The sequence below is a fragment of the Cyprinus carpio genome, chromosome A20, assembly GCF_018340385.1.
Source record: "Cyprinus carpio isolate SPL01 chromosome A20, ASM1834038v1, whole genome shotgun sequence".
Lineage (NCBI taxonomy): Eukaryota > Metazoa > Chordata > Actinopteri > Cypriniformes > Cyprinidae > Cyprinus > Cyprinus carpio.
This window is the reverse complement of record NC_056591.1, coordinates 27,295,945-27,312,089: the sequence shown is the minus strand read 5'-3', so window position 1 is coordinate 27,312,089 and position 16,145 is coordinate 27,295,945. Positions and strand designations below refer to the sequence as shown.

Sequence of the window (16,145 nt, the reverse complement as noted above, 5' to 3'; positions counted from 1 at the left end):
AAGACATAAAAGACACGCATCCGGCGACGAAAAGACCGTATGCTTTCAAAATAAAAGCCGATAATAAATAAATAAATAAGGAAAACAATACAAACAAATAACATACATATTTTATGTATTAGGTTTATTATTTACATTATCAATATTCTCATCTTTTTGTTGTCTATTAGGTTTATTATTTACATTATCAATATTCTCATCTTTTTGTTGTCTGAAAGCCTTTTATCTGGCCCTCTTATTTTACTTTTCCATCACTTCTTCATCATCATTTACAATTTGATTAAAATAATGAAATAAGATTTTAAACGAACAATAAAAATTTCAGAATCTAAATCAAACATTTTGTTAACCACATGTACCATCTACAAACGAAAACCTACTTATTTTCCATGGAATTTTTCATTCCTTTTTTTATTTTATTATTTTATTTACATTTTTAATCATTTAGCAGACGCTTTTATCCAAAGCGACTTGTAACTGAATAATTAAAATGTAAGACAAATCTTTAACATGAAATAAGGTTTAAATCACTTCTTCATCATCATTTACAATTTGATTAAGCTTAATATCTGAAATAAGGTTTAAAACGAACAAATTAAAATTTCAGAATCTAAATAAAAACATTTTGTTAACACATGTACCATCTACAAACGAAAACCTACTTATTTTCCAAGGACTTTTTCATTCCCTTTTTATTTTATTATTTTATTTAACTGCATAATTAAAATGTAAGACAAATAAATAACAATACAGAAATAAAAAATACTTAATATTGTATATTTTTATTGTTTTTATTTATTTGGTTTATTTTTTTATATTATCAGTGTATTTTTGCTGATTTGAAAGTCCTTTTATTATCTGGCCTTATCTTTCCCATCACTTACCTTTCATTTTATTAAGCTTATAATACTTATTTATTTCAACCTGACTATGCATTTAATCATTCGACGTGCGAAATGCTAAAAACAGCAGATGCTGAACGTCAGTAAAACCGGCTCACTGATTGGACAAGAGGATCACCTTACTAGAGCCAGTCGGAAGGATGAGAGCTGCGCGTTGATTGGTCAGCACTCGCCTATGTGTCATGAAAGCTGTGCGCTGATTGGACAGCAGGATCAACTCACAGCTGTCACTCAAAAGCGTAATTTCTCAGCTGGGGTTTTTTTCGGTGTACGTGACGTCACGCACATCGTCCGCAGACAGACACGCAAAATATGACAGCGAGAGCATGAATGTATGAATATTTCTGTGTTTGTCCTTCACTTCTCTGAAAACACGATGAGCTGAGCGAAGCTTTACTTCAGGTGAGAGAGACTTTATATACTCTTCTAACCTAAAGCTACTACAGCAAGCTATTGATGATGTTTTGGGATGTGAAATGAAATTGTGTTGTTGATATTCTGCAAACATTGTTTTCGTATTCATTCTGATTACATAATTCATATAATCACAGCTATTGATGAGTCACTATTTTCCTTTAACGTTACACTTTCAAAGCTGATATTTTATCATATTTAAGTGTTTATATCTGTCCTTAATCACAAGACTTTTTCTAAGATTGAGATCCGATTATTTAATATCTGAGTCGAAAATACGTTCAATAATATGCTACAATATAACTGAATAATAAAATTTTAAGACAAACAAATAATACAATAATATAAACTATATAAATTTTAATATTAAATAATACATTAATATAAATAAATAATACAAATTATTATTTGTATTATATATCAGATTATATATTATAATTATTAATTAATGCATATTATAATTATAATCTTATATTATTAATTATATGATTATAATTCTTTATAATATAATCTGAAGTTGTTAATAATTACATTTTAATTATTAAATACAAATAACTAAAATATATTCTGACAGATTGTCTCCCTCTCTCATTTTTGTATTGACTCCACTTCAGAAATTGTTGGTTTCATAGCCGTCCTCTCTGGATATTTCTGGATTCATCTGTTCTCTTAACTCAGTTAGCACGTCTGGGGCTGACGTTATTAACTTATGGAGGAATATGACACCAGGAGGAGTACAGCAGTGATAATATCACATGAGCACATTGACATTGTGTATCTAAGTACAGGACAGATTCCGAAATCTGATCCTGTGGCGTTTGACAGGCAGATAGTCTTTAATAGAGTCTGCAAACATGTACGTTATGGTCAGATCATTAACCTTCAGCTGAGGACTGAATGTTTCATATCGTCCAGACAGTATTTGATAAAAGCATTGTATCTGTTTGATCAAGCGCAGAAGTAACTGGTGACAGAATTCCTGCTTGTACACTGATATACCGGCATGACCTTCACCAGAGATTATGACAGAAAATCAATAATTCATTTCTGCTTGTGAGGGTATCAGATTGACAAAATAGTGTGCAGAGTGAAAAACAACTGGATTGCAATTCCAAAAAGATGTGTTGGTGTCAGAATTTGGCTTTGTCATGAATAAGAATTTAATGTCATTCATTATATACTGTAGTATATGTGATGTTTAATATGCTAGAATATTTAAAGGGGAAGTGTGTAATTTCCCACACCACTACTGGCAAATTTAGAACCGAATGTAATAGTAAAAATAGCAAGATTTTCAGTAGGAATTGTAAGTGATGCCCATACAAAAGTTGCTGCCACAATGCTGAAGTGTTGCAGGTGCCTTTTAGAGTTTTGCTATGTGGTTTCTAGGATGTTTTGGTTGGTTGTATGCTAGTTCATGTCAAAAACATTCACCTTCTAGTTTCTATGATATGCTGGTCTCTTAAGTTCCTTATTCAGTGTATGTCTGAAAGAAATAGTTCACCCAAAAATGAAAATGTCCTCACCCTCAGGCCATCCAAGATGTACTGTACATAGATGAGTTTGTTTCTTCACGGGAACAGATTTGGAGAAATTTAGCATTACATAATGCAGTGAATGGGTGCCGTCAGAATGAGAGTCCAAACAGCTGATAAAAACCTCACAATAATCCACACCACTCCGGTCCATCAATTAACGTCAGGTGAAGTGAAAACTGCGTGTTTGTAATGAACAAATCCATCGTTAAGATAAGAAACTACAACTTCAAACCATTGCCAAAATACAAGTGTCATTCTGACGGCACCCATTCACTGCAGAGCAAGTGATGGAATGCTAAATTACTCCAAATCTCTTCCCAAGAAGAAACTCATCTAAAAAATGTTTCACAGAGTTCATACTGACCATACTTCATGATGCACATGCTCCATAAATGACGTATTTCCTCCGTTCTCCATTTAGACTCAGACTATGAATTACGTGGGTCAGCTGGCGGGGCAGGTGTTCGTGCAGGTGAAGGAGCTCTACAGAGGTCTGAATCCTGCCACTCTGTCCGGCTGCATAGATGTCATTGTTGTCCGGCAGCCAGATGGAGCTCTGATCTGCTCTCCATTTCACGTACGCTTCGGAAAGATGGGTGTCCTGAGATCACGAGAGAAAGTGGTGAGTGGTGCATTTGAGATAACAGTGATATGACTTCTGACCTCTCTGTGACATCTGGTTGATGCAGAATGTATTGACTTCTCTGTCGATCAGGTGGACATTGAGATCAATGGGGAACCTGTGGATTTGCACATGAAGCTGGGCGAGAACGGAGAAGCTTTCTTTGTCAAGGAGACAGAAGGCGATCAGGTGCAGAACATCAGCCAAACATGCAAGCCCTCACATTATGACCAATATTCATGCTAGTTTCCTTTCCAAAACTGTGGTCACATTAAACATGTGCTCCATTCACTTCTATTCATATTAAGCACTGGAGTCCAGAAAACACAAGCTCAAGTTTGGTGACCTCTGACCGTTGAATTGACATAGCGCAAAGATATTTGAACAGTAGAGGATCTAAACATAACAGATCTCGATTACATACAGTAAATGTAAAGCTGCATGGAAGTCTGAAGTATTTTTAAATGCTCAAAGCCTACTTTGATCCTGCTGTGATCTTGGTCCAGTTTTCTGGAACAGTTCAGAGCAGTGATTCTGAAACGCAACAGAATACTTTTAGAATTTAGAATGTTTTCAAAATATTCTAAGCTCTTAAATTCAAAAAAGAACAGTGCCATATTCTAGAACAGTACAGTGATTCTAAAACAAAGCTTAAATGTAGAATAGAACAGCATTTTGGAACAGAGTAGTATACTAAAACAGATTAGTTTTCTGAATGGGATCATTTAAAGGAATACAGGAAGTAAATTGAGACATCTGTGAATTTGACATTCTTTGAGAAAAGAAAAGAGAGAAGGTGTTTTGTTTTTTAGAATCAGACTCTGTGGTTCTAAGATCAGCTGAGTGAACATTCTCTTTTTATTCCCATAGAGTCTTATTTTCCTCATTTCATCTGTTTTGTTGTTATTTAACACTGCAGCTTACTAAACTGCACTTTATATTTACTAAATAAAGTCACCTGACCTCATTTAGAGCCTAAACAAACGTCTTACTAATGTCTGATGGTGGCACGCTGCGTTTACAGTACAAACTTTGATAAAGTCTCATGTTAACTTTTCTTTTTTGACTTTCCCTTTGTGATTCCTTACAGCAGGGTTTCCCAAAGTGGGGTTTGTGAACCCTTGGTGGTTCGTGAGGGAATTGCAAGGGTTTCGTGTGTTGGTACACCAACGTTAATACCTTTAACGAATTAATTATAAAAATAATAATTAAAAAGTTTTTGCAAAGAAATGTTACAGGTTTATGCAAATGTGATGTAAATGTAAACTCTTAAAAGTATAAAAAGAATTATCTTTTTGGGAAACCCTGTATAAAAAAAATTATTGTGGAAAAAAAATGTAATTACATTGTAAATTACAGTAATATGAATTTTTATAATTTGTTGAATGTAATAATAACAATAGCTATGTAAATACTACTAAAACATTAAAACTGATAAAAAAATAAATGTTTTTAAAGTTAAACATGCAAATGTGCCATTAAATTTTAATATTTTTTTAAAATCTCAGGGGGTACTTCAAGTACATAATTTAAGTCAAAGGGATTCGGCTGACAAAAAAGTTTGAAAACCCCTGCCTTACAGGAAGTGATTCCATCTTACCTGGCCACATCTCCTATTCCGTCTGATGGGGGGCTACTGATGGGCTCCAGCAGTGAGAATGCAGTGATGAAGAAGAGGAGGAAGAGGAGAAGGAAGTGCAAAGTGGACGATGTGAAGAGGGAGGAGAGTGTGGAGTTCTCAGAGGAAGAACTGTTCAACATCGACATCAATGACAGCGAGCAGCCTGATCAGAACAGGTCAGATGACCCTTTTAAACCATTTCAGAGCAAATACATAAATATCAAAACAGTTGTGTACTGTCAGAAATGACTCTAATATAATTTCTGAAGGATCATGTGACACTGAAGACTGGAGTAATGATGCTGAAAATTCAGCTTTGCATCACAGGAATAAATTACATTTTAAAATATATTCAAATAGAAAACAGTCATTTAAAATTGTTATAGTATTTCACATTTTTACTGTATTTTGATCAAATAAATGCAGCCTAGGTGAGCATAAAAGACTTCTTTCAAAAACATTTTTAAAAAATCATAATTATTCTAAACCTATGACCAGTAGTAAATATAATTAATAATTTTTTAAAACTATATTGTTCAACATAGGTATTTTCTTATGTTTCTATGTGTGTAGAGACCTGCTGAGTGGAGGTTCATCCACTGAAAACAAACAAAACACAGTTCATGCTCGTTCAGATGGAGAGTGGAGTCCTGTTCACAGGTGTTGTACAAATACCCAGACTTGCTCACACGCACCACTTTTCACCACAAAATAAAAATTTTTCTGCTAATGATAAAAATATTGCCAAAAAAATCTCTGTCAGTGCTCTCTCTCTGATTTTTCTTTGATTAGCATAGTATTGATGAGTTTTGCATATAAATATCTAGTTTGTGCAATAAAGGAACCTGTTTTTTCTCTCCAGTCCTAATGTGTCTCGTCCCGGCACACCTAAAAGTGACTCTGAGCTTCTTAGTAAAGATCAGCAGGAGGATTCGGCCATGTTGTGGTCCTGGGGGGAGTTACCACAAGCCGCCAAGGTCAGAATCACCCTCAAAACCAACTCAGTGACACATTCACCCAACTAACAGCAACTATAACATCCAAGTGATGTGAAATACCCCTCATATACAGGTGCATCTCAGTAAATTAGAATGTCGTGGAAAAGTTCATTTATTTCAGTAATTCAACTCAAATTGTGAAACTCATGTATAAATAAATTCAATGCACACAGACTGAAGTGGTTTAAGTCTTTGGTTCTTTTAATTGTGATGATTTTGGCTCATATTTAACAAAAACCCACCAATTCACTATCTCAACAAATTAGAATACATTATAAGACCAATAAAAAAAAATTTTTTAATGAATTGTTGGCTTTCTGGAAAGTATGTTCATTTACTGTACATGTACTCAGTACTTGGTAGGGGCTCCTTTTGCTTTAATTACTGCCTCAATTCTGCGTCGCATGGAGGTGATCAGTTTGTGGCACTGCTGAGGTGGTATGGAAGCCCAGGTTTCTTTGACAGTGGCCTTCAGCTCAACTACATTTTTTGGTCTCGTTTCTCATTTTCCTCTTGACAACACCCCATAGATTCTCTCTGGGGTTCAGGTCTGATGAGTTTGCTGGCCAGTCAAGCACACCAACACCATGGTCATTTATTAACCAACTTTTGGTGCTTTTGGCAGTGTGGGCAGGTGCCAAATCCTGCTGGAAAATGAAATCAGCATCTTCAAAAAGAAGGAAGCATGAAGTGCTCCAAGATTTCTTGGTAAACGGGTGCAGTAACTTTGGTTTTCAAAAAACACCAGCAGATGACATTGCACCCCAAATCATCACAGACTGTGGAAACTTAACACTGGACTTCAAGCGACTTGGGCTATGAGCTTCTCCACCCTTCCTCCAGACTCTAGGACCTTGGTTTCCAAATGAAATACAAAACTTGTTCTCATCTGAAAAGAGGACTTTGTACCACTGGGCAACAGTCCAGTTCTTCTTCTCCTTAGCCCAGGTAAGACGCCTCTGACGTTGTCTGTGGTTCAGGAGTGGCTTAACAAGAGGAATACGACAACTGTAGCCAAATTCCTTGACACGTCTGTGTGTGTGGTGGCTCTTGATGCCTTGACCCCAGTCTCAGTCCATTCATTGTGAAGTTCACTCAAATTCTTGAATCAATTTTGCTTTACAATCCTCATAAGGCTGTGGTTCTCTCGGTTGGTTGTGCATCTTTTTCTTCCACACTTTTTCCTTCCACTCAACTTTCTGATAACATGCTTGGATACAGCACTCTGTGAACAGCCAGCTTCTTTGGCAATGAATGTTTGTGTCTTACCCTCCTTGTGAAGGGTGTCAATGATTGTCTTCTGGACAACTGTCAGATCAGCAGTCTTCCCCATGATTGTGTAGCCTAGTGAACCAAACTGAGAGACCTTTTTGAAGGCTCAGGAAACCTTTGCAGGTGTTTTGAGTTGATTGGCTGATTGTCATGTCACCATATTCTAATTTGTTGAGATAGTGAATTGGTGGGTTTTTGTTAAAAGTGAGCCAAAATCATCACAATTAAAAGGACCAAAGACTTAAACTACTTCAGTCTGTGTGCATTGAATTTATTTAATACATGAGTTTCACAATTTGAGTTTAATTACTGAAATAAATGAACTTTTCCACGACATTCTAATTTATTGAGATGCACCTGTATTAAACTCATACTTACTCCATAACAAAATAATGTATTTACAGCCATCGTTTCTGTCAGCGAAACCAAACGTCCTGCCTGCGTGCCCACTGTCAATCCCGGTCTCTGACAACACACATTTCAGAGTCATCCCTGAGACAGCCACCCATGGCCATGACAGAAACCGGACATTACATTCTGACAGCCAATCAAACAGAGCGAAAGAGCAGGATGTGACACCAGCTGCTTGTGTGATGTCAGAGGTTGAGGAGGGAGGAGCAAATGTGGGACCCCGCCCACAAAACAAGACTGATTCCCCTTCTAAAAGAAAAGGTTATTGTGCATTGTTTTTTTGGTTACAAATTCAGCTTGTTTTTGTGCATTACGTAATTCATAGTGATTCATGTGTTCTGATAAGAAACAGATTCAAAGTATGCAGATAAGAAAAGCTGCCATCTGGGTTCTGATGGCGTGTATTTGGATGATATAAAAGATCTGGAGCCAGAAGTGGCAGCACTTTACTTCCCTAAAAGGTGTGTTATCATAATGTCACCTCTCTGTAAAGCTGTCTTAACTCTGTAAAGCCTGAAAAATTAAATAATAATCTGAAAAATCTCATTTTCAAAATTGAATGATTTTATGAAGTAAATCTAAGTATAACATTAATATTTTAAGACAAACTCTTACTGAAGCAACTTAGGTTAACTTGAATATACATACATCATTTTTTAGAAAAATCATAGTAAAATGTGGGTATCAAATATTATATATTAGGCTTTTGAGGAATGTTTATTTGAGTATATTGAATCTTCAGACAAAATATTTTTAGAAATCTAAAAACAAAGGTTTGCATATGTGTTTTATGTTTTCTATCATATTTGATACATGATCAACCTTTCATGGATTATATAGTATGATATCATAATCATAATTATCATAATTACCATCATACTTGAGGAGAAAAAAAAAACTAAATTATATTCTTAGCACCACTGAGCAAAAATGTGCTGCTTGGTGCAGATGCTGATATTTATATGATCAAAAATTAAGATTAAATTCTTATAGTCTGTAATGTAAATCAGTAAGATTTTGCTTCAGTCCAGTAAATGTACATTTTGAACTACATAAGTGTTATTCTTACATTGAGCTTATAAAATTCAGTAAAGAATTTACAGCAAATACATGTGTACCATGACCTGCAGAGGGATGTTTACTTGCTAAAAAGTATAAACTATCAATCAGACAACAGAAGGCAGTAAAGTTTTGATCACATTGATCATTTAGAGGGCTTAGAAATTTGCATATCAAATATGATACAGCGGGCTTTATAGGGTTGAATATGCTAGAATGGCTAAGATCGCTAACAGCAACAATTAAAGATGGTATTTTGTGTTTTCTCAGTGGTTCAGAGCATTGTGATGAGAATGGTGTCCACAGCGAGACTGTGTCTCCTCAGTCCATGTGCAGCTCGGGAGCCGACAGCGGCGTGGACAGTTACGACCTGCCCTCTATGGCCATCTCTCTGTGTGGAGGACTCACAGAAGACAGGGAGATCACCACAGGTGCACAGAGCCAATCAGCACTGCTCATTAATTATGCACATGCTTTAAATGCTTTCGTTAATCATTTCTGTCTGTTACATTCACTGTTTATGCATCATTATTGATTTACTGTCCCTCTATTTATCATTCAGAGCATTTCCAGCAGAAGTCTGTGTCATTCCAGCAGTTTGCTGATAATCCATCCATCATTGATGACCCTAATCTGGTGGTTAAAATCGACTCTAAGTGAGTGTCACATTTCTGTTATCGATTCTCATCTCATATGTCTTGGACTGAAATATAAGCTGCTATATTTGTTACCTTTTTTCTGTGCAGGTATTATAACTGGAGCACCGCTGCTCCTATTCTGTTGGCTATGCAAGCCTTCCAGAAACCATTGTCTAAGGTACACACACACACACACAGTCTTACACATCAGTGCTTTCATTTTCTTTTTATTTCACTGATTCGAGTCACTCAGTTGAACTATTTACATTTTTTTTTTTTCTTAAACAAATACTTTTATTTTGGAAAGACATATTTAAATGATCGAAAGTGACAGTAGAGATATTTATGCTACAAAAGATTTCTATTATAAATAAATGGTGTTCATTTGAACTTTCTATTCATCGAAGAATCTAAAAATAAAAGTTTAAAGGTTTTCACAAAAATATGAAGCAGCTCAACTGTTCTCAACATTGATAATAAGAAATGTTTCTTGAGCAGTAAATCAGTATATTAGAATGATTTCTGAAGGATCATGTGGCACTGAAGACTGGAGTAATGATGCTGAAAATACAGCTTTGAACACAGAAATATATTACATTTTAAAATGCACTCAAATAGAAAACATAAACTGTAATATTCTTTAATATTACTGTTTATATTGTATTTTTGATCAAATAAATGTAGTCTTGGTAAGCAAACACATGACGTTTGTAGTTTGACACCTTTACATATGAAAGATGACTCACAGTTACACTGTGATAAAGTTTTCCCATCTGTTTTCTTGTCCTGTGTATCACCTCCCTGTGTGTGTGTGTGTGTGTGTGTGTTTTAGTTTGCAAGGCTCAGTCATGTGTGTTCTGTGCTGGAGATTGTCTTCTGTCACTTGCTTCGTTTCTTTACTTCCTCAGTTCGTTACACTAGTTTCTATCAATCCTCTTCCCTGCATGACAGTCCAAAATTTGTTTGATTCTTAGTGGCTTCGGTTTCTGAGAGTTTATTTTGAGAGTTTTTCAGTTGTTGAGCATTTCGCCTGTGCGCATGTCCCTCACAGGCCACCATAGAGAGACTTATGAAGGAGAAAATGCCCAGAAATCGAGGAAGATGGTGGTTTTCATGGCGAGGAAGAACAGACAGCACTAAACCGGTACTCAAATATGTACACCTCATCACCATGGGCTTTGTTTCAAGGGTTTGTGACTTTATGTGAAGTCCTTTGTGTTTGCAGGATTCAGTCTCAGGTGATTCAGCATGTCCTGCAGGAGACGAGACCATCAAGAATAGGTTCATATCTGGCAGAATGATATCATCTGAATCATTGCAGACTGTAATCATTCATATGCCTGACTGAACGTTTGTTTACAGGCGGAAAGACGAATCCTCCTCCAGCGATGAAGACTTAACTGCAAATCAAACCCCCATCCCTGTTCACACAGACCCCGCCCCTGCAGGAGGGGGCGTGTCCTATCAGAAAACGCTTCGCCTCTCTTCAGAACAACTCGTAAGAATATTGAATTTAATTAAGAAACTTTAATTAAACTTTAATTTAACTTTGGAATCTTAATTAATTAGATAAACCTGGAACGGATTTAATCCCAGACTGAATACTACTAAAAACCGAATTTATTTGAGCCTAAAATAGTCATATTTAGCTAAATATTTCATTATAAATCAAATGCTCTGGAATCCCATACAGAACTTGAATCAGTGACTCGTTCAAATGAACCAATTCACTAGAATGATTCAGATTTTACAAAAATGCATACGAGAAGAGGCAAGGATGCATTAAAGTCAAAATCAAAAGTGATAATAAAGACATTTATAATATTACTAAAGATTTCTATTTTTAAATAAATGCTGCTCATTATTCATCAAAGAATCCTGTTTTTTTTTTTAAAGGTTTCCACAAAAATTTTCAACAGTTATAGTAAGATAGTACTAAGATACAGCATATTATTATGATTTCTGAAGGATCATGTGACACTGAAGACTGGAGTAATGATGCTGAAAATTCAGCTTTGCATCACAGAAATAAATTACTTTTTAAAATATATTCAAATAGAAAACAGTTATTTGAAATGGTAATAATATTTCAAAATATTACAGTTTTTACTGTATTTTTGATCAAATAAATGCAACCTTGGTACACATTAGAGAATTTTGAATGGCAGTGTGTATAGCTGCAAAAGATGCTTGTAGTCCACCAATTCGCTAGAATGATTCAGACTTTCCGAAACTACCTGTGAGAAAAGTGTGTATGATTGTTTGTCTGCTGTAGGTCAGTCTGCAGCTGAAGGACGGTCCTAATGACGTGGTGTTTAGTGTGACGACTCAGTATCAGGGCACGTGTCGCTGTGAGGGAACCATCTACCTGTGGAACTGGGATGATAAAATCATCATATCAGACATCGACGGCACAATCACCAGGTACATAATCGCAAACATAATCGTAACCTTATGCAATAATTTATCTTTTCGTGTAACATCGTTGATCTTCTTTCACAGGTCAGATAAGCTGGGGCACATTCTGCCCACGCTGGGTAAAGATTGGACCCATCAGGGCATCGCAAGCCTGTATCACAACATCAGCCAGTAAGAGGCCACAGACGCTTTCTCTGATTCTCTGATAGGTCAGCAGGATGAGGAGTGAAATGCACCTGTGTATGTTTCATAGGAACAGTTATAAGTTTCTGTATTGCTCGGCGAGGGCGATCGGTATGGCTGACATGACGCGGGGTTACCTGCACTGGGTCAGTGAGAGAGGAACCATGTTACCACAGGGACCCGTTTTACTGAGTCCCAGCAGCCTGCTGTCAGCACTGCACAGGTGATTATACTCACACAAACACACTGAAAACAAAAAACTGCTGAGCAAATTTCACAAACAATCCCAAAGAAACGTCAAGTGACACATTGAATTAAATGTGAATTTTTGAAGCAGGAAGACTGAAATAGAGGTTTCTTGTAAAATGTTTATTTACAACTTACAGTGCACACTCACACACACGGATTTAATTAACTATTAGTGCTGTCGAACGATTAATCGCGATTAATCGCATCCAGAATAAAAGTTTTTGTTTACATAATATATGTATGTGTACTGTGTATATTTATTATGTATACATAAATACACACACACACATACAGTATTTATTTTGAAAATATTTACATGTGTATATATTTATATTTTTATATTATATATAAATATATTTAATATATAAACATAACATATTTTTCTTAAATATATACATGCATGTGTTTGTATTTATATACACATAATAAATATACACACATATATTATGTAAACAAAAACTTTTGTTTGGATGCGATAAATCGCGATTAATCATTTGACAGTATACAGTATATATCTCGTGGACTTCTATTGCTTTTATATTAAGCCAAATTCCATTTTTATGTAATCAATTCAAAATAAAACAGCAAAAACTAAAATACAGAGATACATGATTTATTTTTGAAATTCTATGGATTTGTTCTGTGTGCATATACAGAATAAATTTGATAATTTTTTATGTTAAAAACTCTAAAGATACACTAGTATTTGGACCCAAATAAAGGATTTACTGCATAACAACTTTAAGTGACATTAGAAAGTGTCAGAAAAGTAAATATAGCAAAACACATACATACACGCTATCTCTCTCTGTTTTTCAGAGAGGTAATCGAGAAGAGGCCGGAGAAGTTTAAGGTGGCGTGTTTGACAGACATTAAGAATCTGTTCCTGCCAAACACTGAGCCCTTCTATGCAGCGTTTGGGAACAGAAACACTGTGAGTGAACACAGAGAGATGATGAGATTGCAAGAATGCAGTATAATATTGGCTAACTTATCATTCAAAATGATTTTCATGCCTAATAAAGATGCCTGGAGGTGATCTGTGCAATGTGTAGTTTTGTAATCGCCCTCTCTGTTGCGTCTGTAGGACGTGTTTTCCTATAAGGAAGTTGGTGTTCCCTTAAACAGAATCTTCACTGTCAATCCTAAAGGAGAACTGATCCAGGAACATGCAAAGACCAACATCTCATCGTGAGTATAAACTACTGACCAGTGTTGGGAAGCACCTTTGAAACTGTAGTTTGTCAGGCTACAAGCTACTCATAATTTCAAGAAGTTCAACTACACACAAGCTACCTTTCTGACAAAAAGAAAAACAAATTGTTAGCTTTTAATTTTGTTAGTAAGCTACTAAAATATACTATATACTAAGCACTGGGGCTCCCAAACTTATTTTTTTTATTTTTATCAGCCGAACCCCTTAGAAATAAAATATTTACTTGAAATACTCCTGAGATTTTAAGCTAATGTTTAAATCATTTAATTACACATTCGCAAATTCACGGTTCTCTGATGATATTCATATAACATGCAAGAAAACAGATAAAATATTAAAAATGTGTTTTTTCTATAATTTTTTTGTTTAAATAGTTTATTTTGAAATTAGTATTATCAGTTTTAACTAATTATAAAAAAATGAAGACATAAATGTAATACTGTTGTAAATAACAATTGTCCTGCAAAGTAAAAAAATTATATTTGATAATAATTGTAACATTAAGTTTATTTTACACTACAAATTACAATACCAATGATTATGTCTGAAATTCTTCTTTTTCGTTTAAACATAACCAACATTTCAATTCCTTTTAACATTTCAAGCCCTCAAACTTTTATTTTGGAGGAATACCAATACAATTCTGCAAACTTCTGTTGAGAAAAATGCTGGAATTTCTGTGATTGTAAATAAAGAGAATCTAGCACACATTGCATTGCCCGGAAATCTGAAGACGAGAAATTAATCAGGGGCACAGTTTTTGAAATGGTGCATTTAAATGAAGTTCCCAGAAAATTAATTCACTAAGAGCCTGTTTACACTTGACAGATTTGGTTCTATTAGATCAAACTCTGCTGTGACTTCTTTGTTCATCATCTAATAACAAAACCACCATACCTGTATGTACACACATATACAGTGAGTGCATTTAGCCCAGCATGCACACAGACGTTTTGGATGTTCAGTAAGTTCACAAAATATATGTTATAAAAGCTGTCCAATCAGGTTGTAACCATATCCTTATGCCTTTTGTTTTGTATTTTTAGGTTTGATATTAAAAATGATAGTGTGAATGTATCAGTTGCTTTTTTTGGTCCAGACAAAAAGAACCAAGAGAACCAAACTACAAGTGTAAACACAGCCTAAAATTTATCTGAAATTCTAATGCTTTATACATAGCACTCACTGAACCACTAGCATTTCTGGAAAAATGATATTGTTTAGATAAGAGCTGAACTACTGTCATGCTACTGATAAATGTAGTTAAGTCTGTTGTGTTGCTACTTTTAGTTAGTTAGCACTGCTACTGATTGTGTGTTCGTAAACACTTGATATGAATGAGTGTGTCAGCTGTGCTTTACCTGCGCAGGTACGTGCGTCTAGGTGAGGTGGTGGATCACGTCTTCCCGCTCTTGAAGCGCAGGGGTTCTTGTGATTTCCCCTGCAGTGACAACTTCAGCCAATTCACCTTCTGGAGAGAACAGCTCCCCCTCGTGGATGGACAGATAGTGAACACCAGTCGCTGAACAGCTGCACTGATCTACACACAACATCACGTGTGGACGGACGCTCGCATAAACTGCACAGAATACAGAATGAAATCAGTGCGATTAGATGAAAATCTGAGGTCTGGACCTCAGAAAAAATGGCACTTTCTTTCAAAGTAGTCTTCACATGTCACTTGTGATTTAGAGTATATTGTTAGTCGATTTGTAAGAATTAGCTCAGATCTTGGATGTATTTTTAATTTTTCAGTTTTGCTCGTGGCGATCACAAGCTTTTGTGGTGAAAAGCATCTGTTAATATATTAGTTTACTGCAAGAACAATCCATCATATCACGAAAGTGAGTTTGTTGATACAACTTTCATCAAATTATTGGAGTCAGACTGATGTTACATTTCACATAATTTAAAATGTCCAGGTCATATTTCACCCCAGAATCAATATTTTACAAACTGATTTTTTTTTTTTTTGACAATCAAACACTTTTATTTATTATTTTTTTTATTACAATTAGCATTAATTAAGTTTAAATTTGCATAAATACACTTCATTTTCTTTATGCAAAAAAGCCATATTCTGATATTCCTCCCTTCATATGTTTTTAACCAGCACTTTATGTTACTGAAGAAATATATGCGGTCATATTTTCTTATGAACTGATAATCATTTCCCTGTTTGGGTTAATTCCATTTATTCCTAAACAGGGTTTCAGTGGGTTTTAATGATTTATGATATAATGCCATTATATAACTAGTGTTTTTTTTCTTTCTTTCTTTTCTTGCCTTGCCTTTTTATTGAAAATGATTTTCAGTCATAAGTGCCAAAGAATGATATGATTGTATTGATGGAGGTGTTTGATATTTTGATATTCTTTCAGTGAAAGAGCAGTAGATCAGATTCTCAGATGGAAATACATCTGTATGCTCTTCAATAAAACATAAGATTAAATACACTGGCATTCTGATTTAATGCTTCAGTTTATCTCATTTATATATAGTGGAAAATGTTTATCACTTTTCAGTCGATACAGGTGCTAAAATTCTTCACCATAATTTGAGAATGACTTAAAACACTATCTATAATCTGCCAAAAGAAATAGG

At 35.1% G+C, this 16,145-nt stretch overlaps 1 protein-coding gene across 2 annotated transcripts; it reads left to right on the top strand.

Moving 5' to 3' along the window:
• Nucleotides 1-1,156: 1,156 nt before the first annotated feature.
• On the top strand, nucleotides 1,157-15,993 carry LOC109112877 (phosphatidate phosphatase LPIN1-like). 2 transcript variants are annotated; one of them, XM_042778290.1, is made up of 20 exons: nucleotides 1,157-1,304; nucleotides 3,276-3,476; nucleotides 3,570-3,665; nucleotides 5,059-5,273; nucleotides 5,671-5,757; nucleotides 5,960-6,074; nucleotides 7,772-8,039; nucleotides 8,131-8,239; nucleotides 9,108-9,268; nucleotides 9,400-9,493; nucleotides 9,584-9,653; nucleotides 10,527-10,619; nucleotides 10,701-10,756; nucleotides 10,838-10,973; nucleotides 11,751-11,899; nucleotides 11,978-12,064; nucleotides 12,147-12,299; nucleotides 13,145-13,259; nucleotides 13,413-13,516; nucleotides 14,911-15,993. In XM_042778290.1, the coding sequence occupies exons 2-20, from the start codon at nucleotides 3,285-3,287 to the stop codon at nucleotides 15,065-15,067; spliced, it is 2,457 nt and encodes an 818-aa protein (XP_042634224.1). In that variant the 5' UTR covers nucleotides 1,157-1,304; nucleotides 3,276-3,284; the 3' UTR covers nucleotides 15,068-15,993. The 2 variants fall into 2 exon arrangements, with proteins under 2 accessions (XP_042634224.1, XP_042634223.1); XM_042778289.1 differs by having other exon boundaries at nucleotides 8,125-8,239.
• Nucleotides 15,994-16,145: the final 152 nt, after the last annotated feature.